This window comes from Achroia grisella, unplaced genomic scaffold, assembly GCF_030625045.1.
Source record: "Achroia grisella isolate CSIRO2021 unplaced genomic scaffold, CSIRO_AGI_Agris_v1 utg770, whole genome shotgun sequence".
Lineage (NCBI taxonomy): Eukaryota > Metazoa > Arthropoda > Insecta > Lepidoptera > Pyralidae > Achroia > Achroia grisella.
Genome location: NW_026713016.1, coordinates 4,234,044 through 4,247,560, shown reverse-complemented (window position 1 = coordinate 4,247,560; position 13,517 = coordinate 4,234,044). Strand labels below are relative to the sequence as shown.

Sequence of the window (13,517 nt, the reverse complement as noted above, 5' to 3'; positions counted from 1 at the left end):
AGACGTGTTAGTAGAACGCGTTTTATATCGGGCCAACTGTTTAATGACTCCTCATAAGCTATCGCGTCAATCGCCGCACCACTAAGGCGACTTTTTATAAGACAAACTATAGCTAGAGAGCCTGCATCCGCTGTTGGGTGGATAAGTCCCATTAAATTATCAACTTCTCTTAAATAAAAGTTTAATCTTTTAGGGTTCCCATCGTATTTGGGCATGAGTTCAGTAATCATCTTATAGTCTGCTGCGAACTCCATTTTAATAATATTTTATATTTATGATAATAACTATACTACTATTAATACGTGTATACACACAGAATTCAATTGATTTTAAATTGACTTGTGAAATCTATAGCGATACGAGCCTATAGACAGATACACATTAAAATTCACTTATAATTAAATACGAAAGGAAATAGAGCATAGGATGTACTTGGAAAGTAATAGAGTACTCACCAACACAGCATCTTCTGCATCTCCGTTTCGGGTCTCGTCGATCACAGGTCTCCAATTTTCTGGATTCCCGCAAGTCTTCAATATGCCGCCGTTATAGTTCTTATTATGAGATCGCGGATAGTTACGATTAGCACCGTTCACTCTAGTTCTCAACACACGAAGAGTCTATTCGCGCGAGGACTACTATTTGCAAAGTCCTAGAGTGCCGCGATCCTACCGACTGCGCCACTTATGTTACGGCGGGCGATATTTGCCTTTTAAAAATATATTTTATTTAATTAAAACAATGAAATTATTAAAGTACAAAAAGTGTAATTATGTCTAATGATCGAACAAGACTACTGTAACAATATAACAATTAATAATTGGTGTTAGGTGCCGATTCGTGGTAATTTGCTGTTCCTGGTAGCGGTGTCAGCTTATTGTGCCACACACAGCAATTTACCAGGCGTTACGCCATGGTAACTAGAGCAAGAAGTTTATTAGTAAAATTATTTTATGGGTAATTTCTAATATAAATAATAGATATTAGAGTGATAACTACATTGGACGTAGAACAGATAAGATTCATTTATCATTTCTATATTACTTTACTACTCTTTCAGTATTTTAAAAATTGCATATGGCAACATTAACGTAATGTCATTTACTTCTATGTCAATCTGTCAATCGTATGACATGTGAATACAATCTGAAGTCAATGGCTGTATGGGCTGAGTCCTTTTGCCTTTCCCTGAAACGGGAAAAACCGAAACAAAAAAAAAATTCCAATACAATTAGAACTTGTCTGTACAAGTTGTTATTATTTATTTATATCTAATATTTATATTTTTTACTTAAAACTTTGATTGAATCCAATTTAGTACTATAATAATGAATTTTTAAATCATATAACTGTTTTTAAATAATGAATTGATAATAATAATAGAAATATGTGGACGCTTTTAAAAAATCAGTCTTCGTTTTATATGACATTTTCGTCAAGAGACGACTATGAAGTTTTAGTCACGAATTTTATAACTTTATGGACTTCTAATTACAATGAATCTAGTTTATTGACTAGTTTGAAGGTAATTATATAATTATACTTTTTCGTGTAATTGGAATAATAATACATATAAAAATGTGGGTATATCATGTTGATAACATTAATAATCGTCATTCTGCCTACACCATCTGAAATTACAGTTGTGGTGGTCGGTTTTGAGTTTGTATTGTCATATTTATAATTTGTTATAGAATAGTAACCAACTGGAGATACGAGACCAGTCATTAATAGAAAAGGGCATTGATATGTTATCAAACACGAATAGTTTGAAAAATATTGAAATAAATCAGGAAGGAAACACATTGAATATGTGTATGGTGAAAGCATATGAATACTCTGTAAAACTGCATCTTACACTTGTGGAGGCATCAAAAGAACTGGTAATTCTAACTTGCCCATCCTAATTAATTCCAATGTTTTGTCTTTTTCTTCCAAATTAAGAGTTTAATGTAAATAATTCAATGTTGATATAGTTTTAACATACATATAACTGATATTTTTAAGAAAATTATAACTGTAACAATGAAATAAGAAGTTATGATAAAGGTCAGTTGAAACATAATTCTGTTCTGAGTGAATGTAATTCCATCAATAGATTTATGAGTAGCCAACAGCAAAAGTTTCCAAATTCCAAACCTACATAGTATATAGTAAGTTTATTTTTGGATGATGGAATGTTGCACCCGCCTGAGCAAACAGTTTATGCTGTCGGAACACCAGGGTAAACCATGGATGATAAGATGAACATGAGGTCATTCACCATGAATTTATCATGATAGTTTCCAGGGGGAACCACATGGAGATCAACCTGACATGGTGCATTGCTAGCAATGGGCTTTTTAGTCCAATTTGCTAACAATCATTCCCCTTCCCCCCAGTAATTAGTTATATTGCTATTAATTACTGTGTTATATTTCTTTCATACTCTATTGTGATGTTACCTTTATGTTTTTCATTGTAAATTTATACTTTTTCATCTTTGCTTAAGAGAAAAACTGGTCAGATTCAATTAGAAAACTGTACTATAATTCCCATTCACTTCAAAAACAAAATGTATGTTACTATTTTATATTTTCTTTTAGTTCTTTCAGAAAATCACACAGCCGTTGTTAAAAATAATTGTGGATATGAAAACAAGTGAAAATCAGTTAAGACATTTCCTCAGAAATAAAGGTAGGTACTTCAGACTCGAAAAACACTGCTAGAAAAACATATGCTCTGATCAACTTCAGGATAGGATTTTGGAGGCACACATGAGATTGCCAGACTGTGAGACCGGAAAAATATATCTTTTGGACTTTTAATGGCTTGTAGGTAGATATATTGCTTCACATTGGGATGGAACTCCACTTGACAAATTATACTCTGGTGTAACATTAACCTACTAATATGGGGGGGAAGGGAATTGTTAGTAAAGAGTAGTCAGTTAGGTCTCCACATGGTCTCTAACTGGAAATCGTCTTGTTTAATTCCTGGTGATTTTATCATTATGAGCTAAATGATCTGACACCAGGCCAATTCATACTCTTTACACAAAGAGATGCAACATTTTATCATTATCTATTAAAGAAAAACCTATTAATATTATTTATCCAGAACATTTTGCCTGTTTGTATACACCTAATATTTAAATATAAACCTCTGGCTGTAATGTGACATTAGATTTATAACTTATTCTTTTTATTTCAGATCATTTAAAACGGAAATATGATGATGAAACTCACATGAGAAGTCACCAAGAATTTGAAAGTATATTTGGAGATTCAAAGATACCTGAGTGTATATTGCAGAAAATGAACAGCTTTCCACATACAAATTATATGTTAGTATATTATACTGTACTTACTTTATATGTCAATTTATTGTTCTAAGAACTAAAATTTGTCCGAAATATCTTGGCAATACATGTTCAAATCCATAGATTATGATGGATTTGTAAATATCAAATTTATTATATATTAATTGTGTTTAATATTAATTATAAATGCTAATTTGTTTGTTACCTTGAATGGTTGAACAAATCCTAGTGAAATTTGTTATAACGGTAAAATGTAACATTTTATCTCAAATAATTATAAGGGAAGAAATCAAGGGTAATAGTTTTAAATAAAGCATTAGATATAATCTTTTTTGTCTATCTAATTGTTGAATTTCATTATATTTGTTTCATGAATGACCTTTATGAATATATAAATATAATTTACTTTGCCTGACCATATTTTATGTATTTACAGAAAAGAAGAAAATGGAATTACTACAGAGAGAGAACACAAAATACATGTTAAATCGGAACCTGATAGTCAAACAAATTCACGTACTCCAATAACAATAAAATCTGTTAATATAAAAAAAGAGATAGTAAAAACAGAAGCAGAATGTAGTCCGAATGCAAAAACTAAAAGGAAGAAGTTAAATTTGTAGTATATCTAGTAATGTATGAAATAATAATATTATGAAATGGTAAATTCTATTGTTGAATAGAAATATTATAGTTTATATAATATAGTATAATTTAATGTATTGATATAATTGTAATCAAGTAATAATTATTGTTATTGCATGACATTAAGAAAACCAAAAAATTCCACATTATTTGGGTTACTGATAAGCCAAACATAATACATATGTTGGTATATGGCTATCCAACGTAGTTTTTAAGGGATTTTACTTCTTTGGTAAGATGTAATCATTAATCAAGTTTGACAATGAAAGATGGTATATAAGTAAATCTTTATTATACATAGAACAATTAAAACCTAATATTAGTTGTGCTGGTGATGTAATCACTGTTACTAATAATGTGATTAATTGGAGATAAATCAATATGATACGAACAGATATTGATTTTACAAGTCGATGTACTTATGTAGTAATAAGGAATACAAAACAATGTGATATTTTTGAAATTTTCTTGTCAAGCAGTTCTTAATTTTATTGTAATGAAATAGAGTTTTAAATAAAACAAGATATTAAATTTTATTAACTAAAATATTATTTTTTTATCAAGAATCTCCACTTGGAGAATTACCTTATCTTTTAATATTTTAGTTAACTGTAGATTTACCTTTACAAAAGTTGTATATATTATTATAGTTTAAAATCTAATGTTATTCGTTGTATACAATATTGCATCAACTGCCAAATATGGTAGATTGAAAAAAATAAGATGGAAACATGTAAACAAATAACAATAAAATCAAAGCAGAAATTTATTTGACTATTAAATGTTGTAAACTTTTTCCACGGTTGTTTATAATTGTATACAGTAAATAAACTGGATATTTACTTTGTAATTTATGTTATTTATACAAACGTCCTGGACAGGGGTCTACCCGTGATCAGGGCGATTGTAACGGCGCGTAATGTCATATATTACATAATGTATACTAAAATACTGTTAGCCATTACATGATGTTAATTTTGTTATAACATTTGTTATGCTGTCCAGCAGCTAATAATCACACAAAATTGGGGCCAGCCCGTTGTGCTAAGCACAGTATAAAACAAATGCATATTATAGTATACTACATCGCAACTTGATAATATTATTTCCGTAGGTCCATTAGGTTGTCGTTTTACCTATATTTTTAAGTTACTGACAATAATTACCTACTTATATATAGTTTCTACCGAAAGTGATATATACTTATATATTTAGTATCAACTACCGATCTAATTATAACATCAAAAGCCTTTTTCTCCAATATAATCGCATTAGTTGTAACTAATTCGCCCGATATAAATGCAATATTTCATATTTTGTAACAAACGAGCTATTACAAATACCATTCCTAATAATTATTTAAATTCGTTAGATATAATGTGCCTTTTATCGAGTCTATTTAGTTAATTTTCGCTGAGCAATTTGTTTGTAGGCTTCATTGTACCTACAGTGATAAAAGGCCTTATTGTGAAATGTTTTTGTTATTAATATGTATATTATATAGGTACTAACATTTTATTATATATATAGAAAGTATATTGTATAATATTCCTACAGTCAAGTAGATAAAGATTAAAATTGACCGACTGATTTCTTTATACAACTGTAGAATACTTTTACAGATGCTACAAGTCTTATTTAAATAAGAACGCGCTGTTAATAAAATGTTAATTTATAAACCTTTTACGCTTTTCCAATTTAAAAAAAACTGACAACGACATCCCAAACCCTTGTACTATTTGAATGGTAGGCAAAACGATAACAATGTATGTTAATTTATACAAATATAAAAAAAGCACTATAAATCAGTGCTTCTTAAAGTTGACTCCACATATATATCACCTCACAATGGGAATTATATCTAAATCTGCATACACAAAAAGAGCAGAAACTATTAGTGATTGTCAGGTTCAGTGGTTTCATGGCCACTCGCGACCTATAGTTTGGAAAATACCTACTGATATATATTTATTAGTAATGATATCATGAAAATCATTTTTATCTTATCTGATATTATTATAAAGAACTAACCTTTAATAAATACTGAAGAACCATTTTTTTTAAAAGAGATGGAAATTATATGTCAGTGATTTAAAAAACTTCAAATCAATGTCTACTCTCGTAATGTAATATAAATCAATATGTACTCTCAAATGTTTTTTTCAGCGCCATATAGGTAGCATCCTAAAGAAATAAGTGGGTCGATCTGTATGTTATCTTTGTTGAGAAATATTCTAAGGCCAGTAAAATTGCTATAATAGTTTTATAATGGATCAAGTTAGAAATAGATATTAATAATCCACAATTGCAGTGCGATCAGAAATTGCGACAGTTGTTACACGCAAAATAGCACACAGAATATGCGAGAAGCTAGCTCTAGATTACTAATTAGGGGCTATATTCACTATGATTTCAAACCATAAACTCCTTATGCCCCTATATTTCAATATAAATGCTTCAAGCAAGTGACTATACATAGTTATGTGCAAAGGGTATAGCAATTCACTGATAGAATTAATAAAACGAACAATTCTGCCAAGTAAAGCAGAAAATAAGTTATTTTCGAAAACTTCATATGAATTACGCGATCACGTGATCAACTTAGTATTGAAAATTTTCCATTTTATTTCATTGTGACGTTCAGGTTTATGATTATTCTACCTAGCTTTTGACGTCGTATATCCTTTTCGGCTAACCGGTATAATTAGTTTTTTTTTAAATACATATATAGCCACTTGTTTAGAAGATATAGTTCTTATAAAACGTCTTACATGTGTAACTCTCGTAGAGACAATCAACTGGTGACAGAGAGGTGGGCGATATCTATGTCGGCGTTATATATTTATTGGTAAGTATATTATAGCTACGCAGCTAGGTGAAGCGACGACATACGTAGGGTGGAGGGTAAAAAACGAACGAGAAGGGCTGAATACTGTACCTTGGCATAGGCCTGTGTCAAGCAGTGGACTGCAGTGGGCTAGTAATGATAATTTTATGACAAAACATTTTGTACCAATTTTAGTGTGTGTGTGTACAATTACTAGCATATTATTGCGTAAATAATAAATAAATGTGAAAAATTTTGCTATTGACAAGAGTTCTGCGTATTTGATAAAACTTTCATTTTAAATCGTGTTAAATAAATGTCTACTTTATCGACATTTTTATTAGAAATCAGAATTGAGGAATTCCTATGTTACAGTTATTGCTGCCTATGTGAGTTACACATACAGTAAATCAACCTGGTGCAATTAAAACAGACATATCAGTGTTTTGTCAATCCTCACATATGTATATACATGTCTGTTGAAATGTACACAAATCCAATAAGAAATATGCTAATACTGGCTAACAGCTACATTTTGACACGTCTGTTTCGGACTCCGATGGTTTTATCACATTGTCCCTCTCCTTCAATTCAAATGCGTCGGCCTGAAATTATATAAAATTTATGTTATACTACAGCAATAATTTAGTTCTTTTATTCATTTATTGTTATAACAAAACTATACTTTGTTTTTAATTATGTTCTTCATGAATAAATTCATCAAATATAAAAAAATATATACTAGAAAGTAACGGTTGTAATAAAGATTCAAATTATAATTTTAGCGCTATTTATTTAAGGCTATAATTTTATTCTTTTTCTTCCACCATGCTCAGATTATAATATAGTATAATTTTCGTCACAATATAACTAAGTAGGGGTGATTTCAAGAACACAAATCCAAACTTTTCACCTTTAACAATTTATGTACACCTAGATATATGTATATAGTATGTATTTGTCGTACAAACAAACAAAAAAATTGTAGTAGTACCTGCATAGGACTCCAGTTCTAAAAATATGCAATGGTCTTAATTTCATGATTTTTATACATACTGACAATACATACCTTAGTCTCTCTGTATTCTCTAATCTTTCTCGCTAACGTCAAGAATGCTTCTTCAATATTTATGTTGCTCTTACATGATACCTCGAAAAAAGGCATATCAAAATCATCGGCGATCTGTAATATAAACTTTTTACTATTAAAATGTACTTAAATGGACCGTAAAGAATGAGCTTAACCTTAAATCATTTATTATTAACGGCGTCACCCCAATAAAGCATGTATAACGACATCCCTTTGATTAAACCTGTTTAGGTAATGTACACATTGTGGAACGTTCCGTCTAGAAACGCACATTACACCCGAAAATCATTCACGATGGTATAAACATGTAGGTACATTGAAGTTTTAGTACAACTTCCAAATGGGACACAATATGTCCAACGTGACAATGACATTTTCCGGGTCCAGAATGTACAAGCGGATTGATTTTTTTTATCGAATTATTACTTCGTATATAAAAAGTATAAATAATTAACCCCGGAGGTTATGGTATGTTTGTGATGTTATGGAAGTTAGCACTTTTTACATATCCCGAATGCCATATTGACTTGAACATTCTACTAATATTATCAGTAAGGAAGTTTGTACGAATGGACGGATGGCTTGCTTAAACGCAAAAATTAGGTTAACAAGACGTATATAATAAACATAGTTTAATATTTATGCGGACCGCACTGAGATACAGCTACTAAATATTAATTATAAATTTACCTTTTGTCCCCTTTCTTTGGGTACAGCTCGATGATTCTCGTGAACATCGCATTTGTTGCCAACTAATACTTTAATAACATCTGGGGATGCATACTGTGAAATTATAAGTTCTAATTAATAAAGTATGTATAGACAGATAAATATTTTATAGCTACTTCTCTCCTGTGCTATTTATATACCAACCTATATAAAATGCACCTCAATATCTTTTGCTAACGACGTAACTTGAAAATGACGCAACCGATTTAATTATATATACTTTTTGGTTATTTTCTAGTACTTAATAGTCTTATGATAGAAAAAATAAGATAATTATAACATTGCAGTAAAATTAACGACGTATTTAACTTTGCGCATTTGGCGACCACTATTTATACATTCAATCGATATATCCCAAATAACTCGGAATGGAGGGCAAGACATTAATTAATTAATATCCGCTCTAACTGTATTACAGATATTAAAGGATTTTGTTTGAGTAAACTCCGGTACTAGAAGAAGTATATGTAGCTACATCATCTTGAAGTCACGGAGTTCGTAAATAAAATGTATCTACTTATACTATATACGCAAATTTGCCTAACACAATTTATCAGGCGTTTGCTCACCTCTTGAATGTTCCTCAGCCAATACGACAAATGGTTGAACGATTCGAGATTGGTGATATCATACATAAGAATAATGCCCATAGCACCTCTGTAGTAAGCAGTGGTTAGCGTACGGAACCTCTCTTGGCCTGCAGTATCCCATATCTGGAGCTTGATCGGAACGCCATCGAGATTTATGATCTTTTGTTTGAAGTCTATGCCTGGAAACGTATGACAAATAAAATTTAATCTCCACTTACAATGTAATTTAATTCATATAAGTACAAGGTATTTAACATATACTGGCTGGATATGTTAAATTATATTTTTGGTGAAACTACTTTAATGTCGTGTATTATATATCATTTAAGAGCCTACATGGAATACACGTAAGAGGAGTGAAGAGGATTGTTACTAATGGGAACTAGTAACCCCCATTGCTAGCAATGTACCATGTTAGGTCGACCTCCACGCGGTTCCTCCTGGATGTCATCGTGATAAATTCCTAGTAAATTTGTCATGATGGCCCAAGTGACCTGACCTCGTACTAATCTATTATCCTCCACTGGTGCCCCGCCAGCGTAAATCGTTAGCGCAGGCGGGTGCACCATTTCATTATCATCTCCCTAAAAAATAGGCGTAAGAGAACAAAGACCATATGAAAAAAATGTACTCTTCAGAAAATGTTTCCCTTTGAACCTACTTGTATAGAACTAAATATAAAAGCAGTCATTCCCTAGTACTTACACATCATTACTAAGAACATGGTATAATATTGCCACGTCTACGTATACCCAACTTCTACCTACAAAATCATAGCAATATGGTAGTTATGTAGATAGGCATTTCTTACAATAAGTTATTTTAATTAAATTATAAATAATGGGATATTTATCTAAGCGTACAGCTAATAAAAATAACAGAAAATACAAAATATTATTTTCGAATTACATACTAGTGTGCCTATGTTGTGGCATCACAAAATCCATTGTTTCTACTTAACATCCGTAATGTAAAACATAATCTCAGATTCGTTATATTACAAAGGTGCACTAAAACACAACATCACCTGTCTGACAAAGGCTCGTAAACCAAATGGTAAATATTTTACTCACCTATTGTGGATATGTAAATATCGTAATATCTCTCATCACAATATCTATGCACAATACACGTTTTGCCTACATTAGAATCGCCTAAAACTAAAAGTTTATACGTTGCAGAAAAGTCTAGAGCCATTTTTTGTTTACTTTGTTGATGTGAATGCGAGTGTTGGCTCAAAACATCGGTGGAACTGTCAAAGTGAGAAAAATCAATGAGGGTAAGTACGCATGCGCGGGTTCGCCCCTGTTGTCTTGCAACAAGTAAATATCGTTACTTTTGTAGCACTTTTGTGTGTAGTACTAAAATATGTAGACATCAATGCGAATACCTACATTGTTTCGTTATATAAATTCACAATTCATCAAATAGATAATTAAAGTACTTATATATACTCCAACAATATAATTGGAGTAATTAAGAACAGATAATATATACATTACTAACTATTACAATCGATGTCGTCTGCCTTTTTTAGATAAAAGATATCCTGTGTTCAAGCTCCTGTTTCAATGTATATTCGTCAAACATTAAGATTCTTTACGCAGACAACAGACAGACACTTGTATTATTCATAATATTAGTACCTATGTATTTAACAATTTATTCTTTTCATTGTTGTGAATGTTGATACTTAGTTCTATTTTTGTCTTATTTTAATTTCATAAATTCATAGTGAATTATATGAAGTAACGTCCCTAGTTAGATCAGACGAAGTTAGGGACCGAGGTACACCTTCCGGGTGTCGTGGGTGTAATACCAAGGTAAATAATACCGCTTGAATTATTGTTTCTTAATGTCAGCGGTATAAAGTCGATAATTGAGTACAATCTCTCAAAGCCACATTAAGAGCTCCATTTATTTTACTTAAATCCTCGATAGTGCATATCGCGTCGATTCATCTCGGTAGTCAATGTAGTTGTATGTAAATGTCCTATGTATTCATATTAAATGGCCCAAGTTGGCGATCTGTTATCACACCTTATGTTTTGTTTATTTTATTCCGTGCACGCCAGGATCTGTGAAGTTCAAGGTTTAATATATGGTATTGGAGATGAATAAAATATTTCTATATGTACATTTACCTATTTAAATTAATTCATAAAATCCTTTATGGCATGAATATTTTATCAACTGATAATAATTCTTATAATAGGTAAGTATAACTGTTTAAGATTTTATTTTTATTTGATATTCACTATACGTGTGTGTAGGCCTCTGCCTACATTGTCCATTTAATGTGCGATGCAACGCCAGGCGCCAAGTGAAGGCCAGACGGCCCGTGTTTTTCTTATTGCACTGTAAAATAAATATTATGAAAGCTATAAATATCTACTGCAGGTATTTGATTTGAATTTATTACTACTACTTCTACTGGATTAATTATGTCTCTAGTTATTTTTATAACTATATATGCGAAAATTATCAGATTTGGTATTGTTATCAGGAATATGTCTTATGGAAAGTGTATAATATGAATGTGGATGGATGTATGTAAAGGGAGAGGATGCCCTAAGAAAAGATGGATGGATTGTGTGAAAGATGATATGAATAAAAGAAGAGTATGTTTAGATATGACGATTGATAGAGATCAGTGGAAGAGAATGACATACTGCGCCGACCCCAAATAATTATAAAACAATGATGATGATAGTCTCATTATCTTTAATTATCACGTATTGTACTCTGAAACGTTGCGACGAACGTATAATTAATTTAACGTCGAATTCAAAACATAGTAGAACTTTCATTAAATTCCCGTAAATAATTATAAAACTGATCATATAGTCTCTTGTGGTTAATTTTACATACATTAATTAATTTAACGTAATCCAAGAAAACAACAAACAATAACACATCTCACGACATCACACAATTAAAAATAGGTAAGGTATTATTAATAGATTTATATTAAACTAAATATTTTTATTATTTATAGTTATGTTTCTTTACCTATTTTATAAAGAATATGTTATTTTAAGTTGCTTTAAAAACTGCCTATTCCGTAATTTCATCACGTCTACCGGCACATCACATCATTCCATACCGAACACATCATTCCATGTCATACAGTAGCTACTAAACCACTATCTTGCGTCTGCGCATGAAGTACAACTTCATTTGTCAAACAACCGCAAACCAAAGTTACTGCCGTCAGCTTAGCTTGATGTATTGTAAATAGCTACAATTTTGACATTCGCGTTCCGTTTTACCATTCACGACTGTTTATACCACATTTGTTTGACTTCTGTGTTTCCTCGTAATTTAGCGTCAGATGACGAATGCTCATTGCGCCGTTGTTCAGATGCCGCTCAGGTGTACAGGAATGGATTTACTATTCCGCTTCTGGCATTGTTTTGTGGCACACAAATTATACAGGCTTCACATAAATAATTTTGCTAGTCTGCCTATCTTGGGTTTCATGTCTGAATACCACAAAAGTAAGATAATAGATGCCGCCGCAGGCGTTATGGTGCTCTTAACGTGTCTACCTGGCAACTTGTCATTTTACCGGCCAGTTACCGGCTACAGTCATAGTCTCACTTTAATATCAATTAGACTATCACTTTCAGTCCTGAGTGCTTTATTGTTAGTTGTGTGATCGTTTTTTATTTAATGAGTGTGCAGATCCGGCCGATAGTTACCTAATCACTGAAGTGACGCACTTGTGGGAATATTGGTCTTGAGCAATTTCTTTGAACTTTATCAGTCTGTCCGGTCCGTGGGCGATCTCTTTAAGTGATCGTTGCATTTCATCTAGCGAAACGGTATTCATCAATCATATAAACAGATAGACAATTTGGTTGATTTATATTATTGCTCGAAAGTAGATACGTAAGTACCTACTCTGATACCCATAAGACATTTAATACAAATTTATTATTTATCCATTAATCATAAATTTTAAATAAAATAATTGGTATTTTAAATAAAATAAAGAAGGTTTGCAGTATTGTTTATTTTAGCTCGTAATTCTTGATTCATGTCCTTTTTATTGAGTAATACAGTTTCACCAACAAAGGAATATGAAATTTGTGCTTGGAAACAATTTTTTGTCTATAATTAATGATGTAGAAATTATAATTACTTCATACCAGCAACTACGATATCCGCGACTACGTTGCTTTTTTTTAAATAAAAATATTCTATGTCCTTGTGAATATATATATATACTCACAAGGACATAGAATATTTTTATACAAAGAATTTATTATGACTATGATCCGTTCAGCCATTTGGTCGTTTAAACCTGAAACACACTTTCGCATTTACATT

The 13,517-nt window shown here is 31.3% G+C and overlaps 2 protein-coding genes across 2 annotated transcripts; one reads left to right on the top strand and one right to left on the bottom strand.

Moving 5' to 3' along the window:
- Positions 1 to 1,256: 1,256 nt before the first annotated feature.
- LOC131850490 (uncharacterized) lies at positions 1,257 to 5,801 on the top strand. Its single transcript, XM_059200723.1, has 5 exons — positions 1,257 to 1,525; positions 1,695 to 1,883; positions 2,586 to 2,676; positions 3,193 to 3,325; positions 3,738 to 5,801. Exons 1-5 carry the CDS (start codon positions 1,388 to 1,390, stop codon positions 3,922 to 3,924), a joined length of 738 nt encoding a protein of 245 aa, XP_059056706.1. The 5' UTR covers positions 1,257 to 1,387; the 3' UTR covers positions 3,925 to 5,801.
- A 9-nt stretch (positions 5,802 to 5,810) lies between these two features.
- Positions 5,811 to 10,423, bottom strand: LOC131850491 (ras-related protein Rab-8A). Its single transcript, XM_059200724.1, has 5 exons — positions 10,256 to 10,423; positions 9,162 to 9,361; positions 8,554 to 8,646; positions 7,843 to 7,956; positions 5,811 to 7,378 (listed from the first exon to the last, which is right to left on the bottom strand). Exons 1-5 carry the CDS (start codon positions 10,377 to 10,379, stop codon positions 7,295 to 7,297), a joined length of 615 nt encoding a protein of 204 aa, XP_059056707.1. The 5' UTR covers positions 10,380 to 10,423; the 3' UTR covers positions 5,811 to 7,294.
- Between the last annotated feature and the right edge of the window lie 3,094 nt (positions 10,424 to 13,517).

Bases quoted from the DNA above. Each gene is read 5' to 3' on its own strand.
- LOC131850490 (XM_059200723.1), top strand. From the start codon at position 1,388: ATGTGGACGCTTTTAAAAAATCAGTCTTCGTTTTATATGACATTTTCG. The intron at 1,526-1,694 runs GTAATTATATAA...AATTTGTTATAG, and splicing joins GTTTATTGACTAGTTTGAAG to AATAGTAACCAACTGGAGAT. The intron at 3,326-3,737 runs GTTAGTATATTA...ATGTATTTACAG, and splicing joins TTTCCACATACAAATTATAT to AAAAGAAGAAAATGGAATTA.
- LOC131850491 (XM_059200724.1), bottom strand. From the start codon at position 10,379: ATGGCTCTAGACTTTTCTGCAACGTATAAACTTTTAGTTTTAGGCGAT. The intron at 9,362-10,255 runs GTGAGTAAAATA...ATACGTTTCCAG, and splicing joins TATTTACATATCCACAATAG to GCATAGACTTCAAACAAAAG. The intron at 7,379-7,842 runs GTATGTATTGTC...ATATAATTTCAG, and splicing joins GAGAATACAGAGAGACTAAG to GCCGACGCATTTGAATTGAA.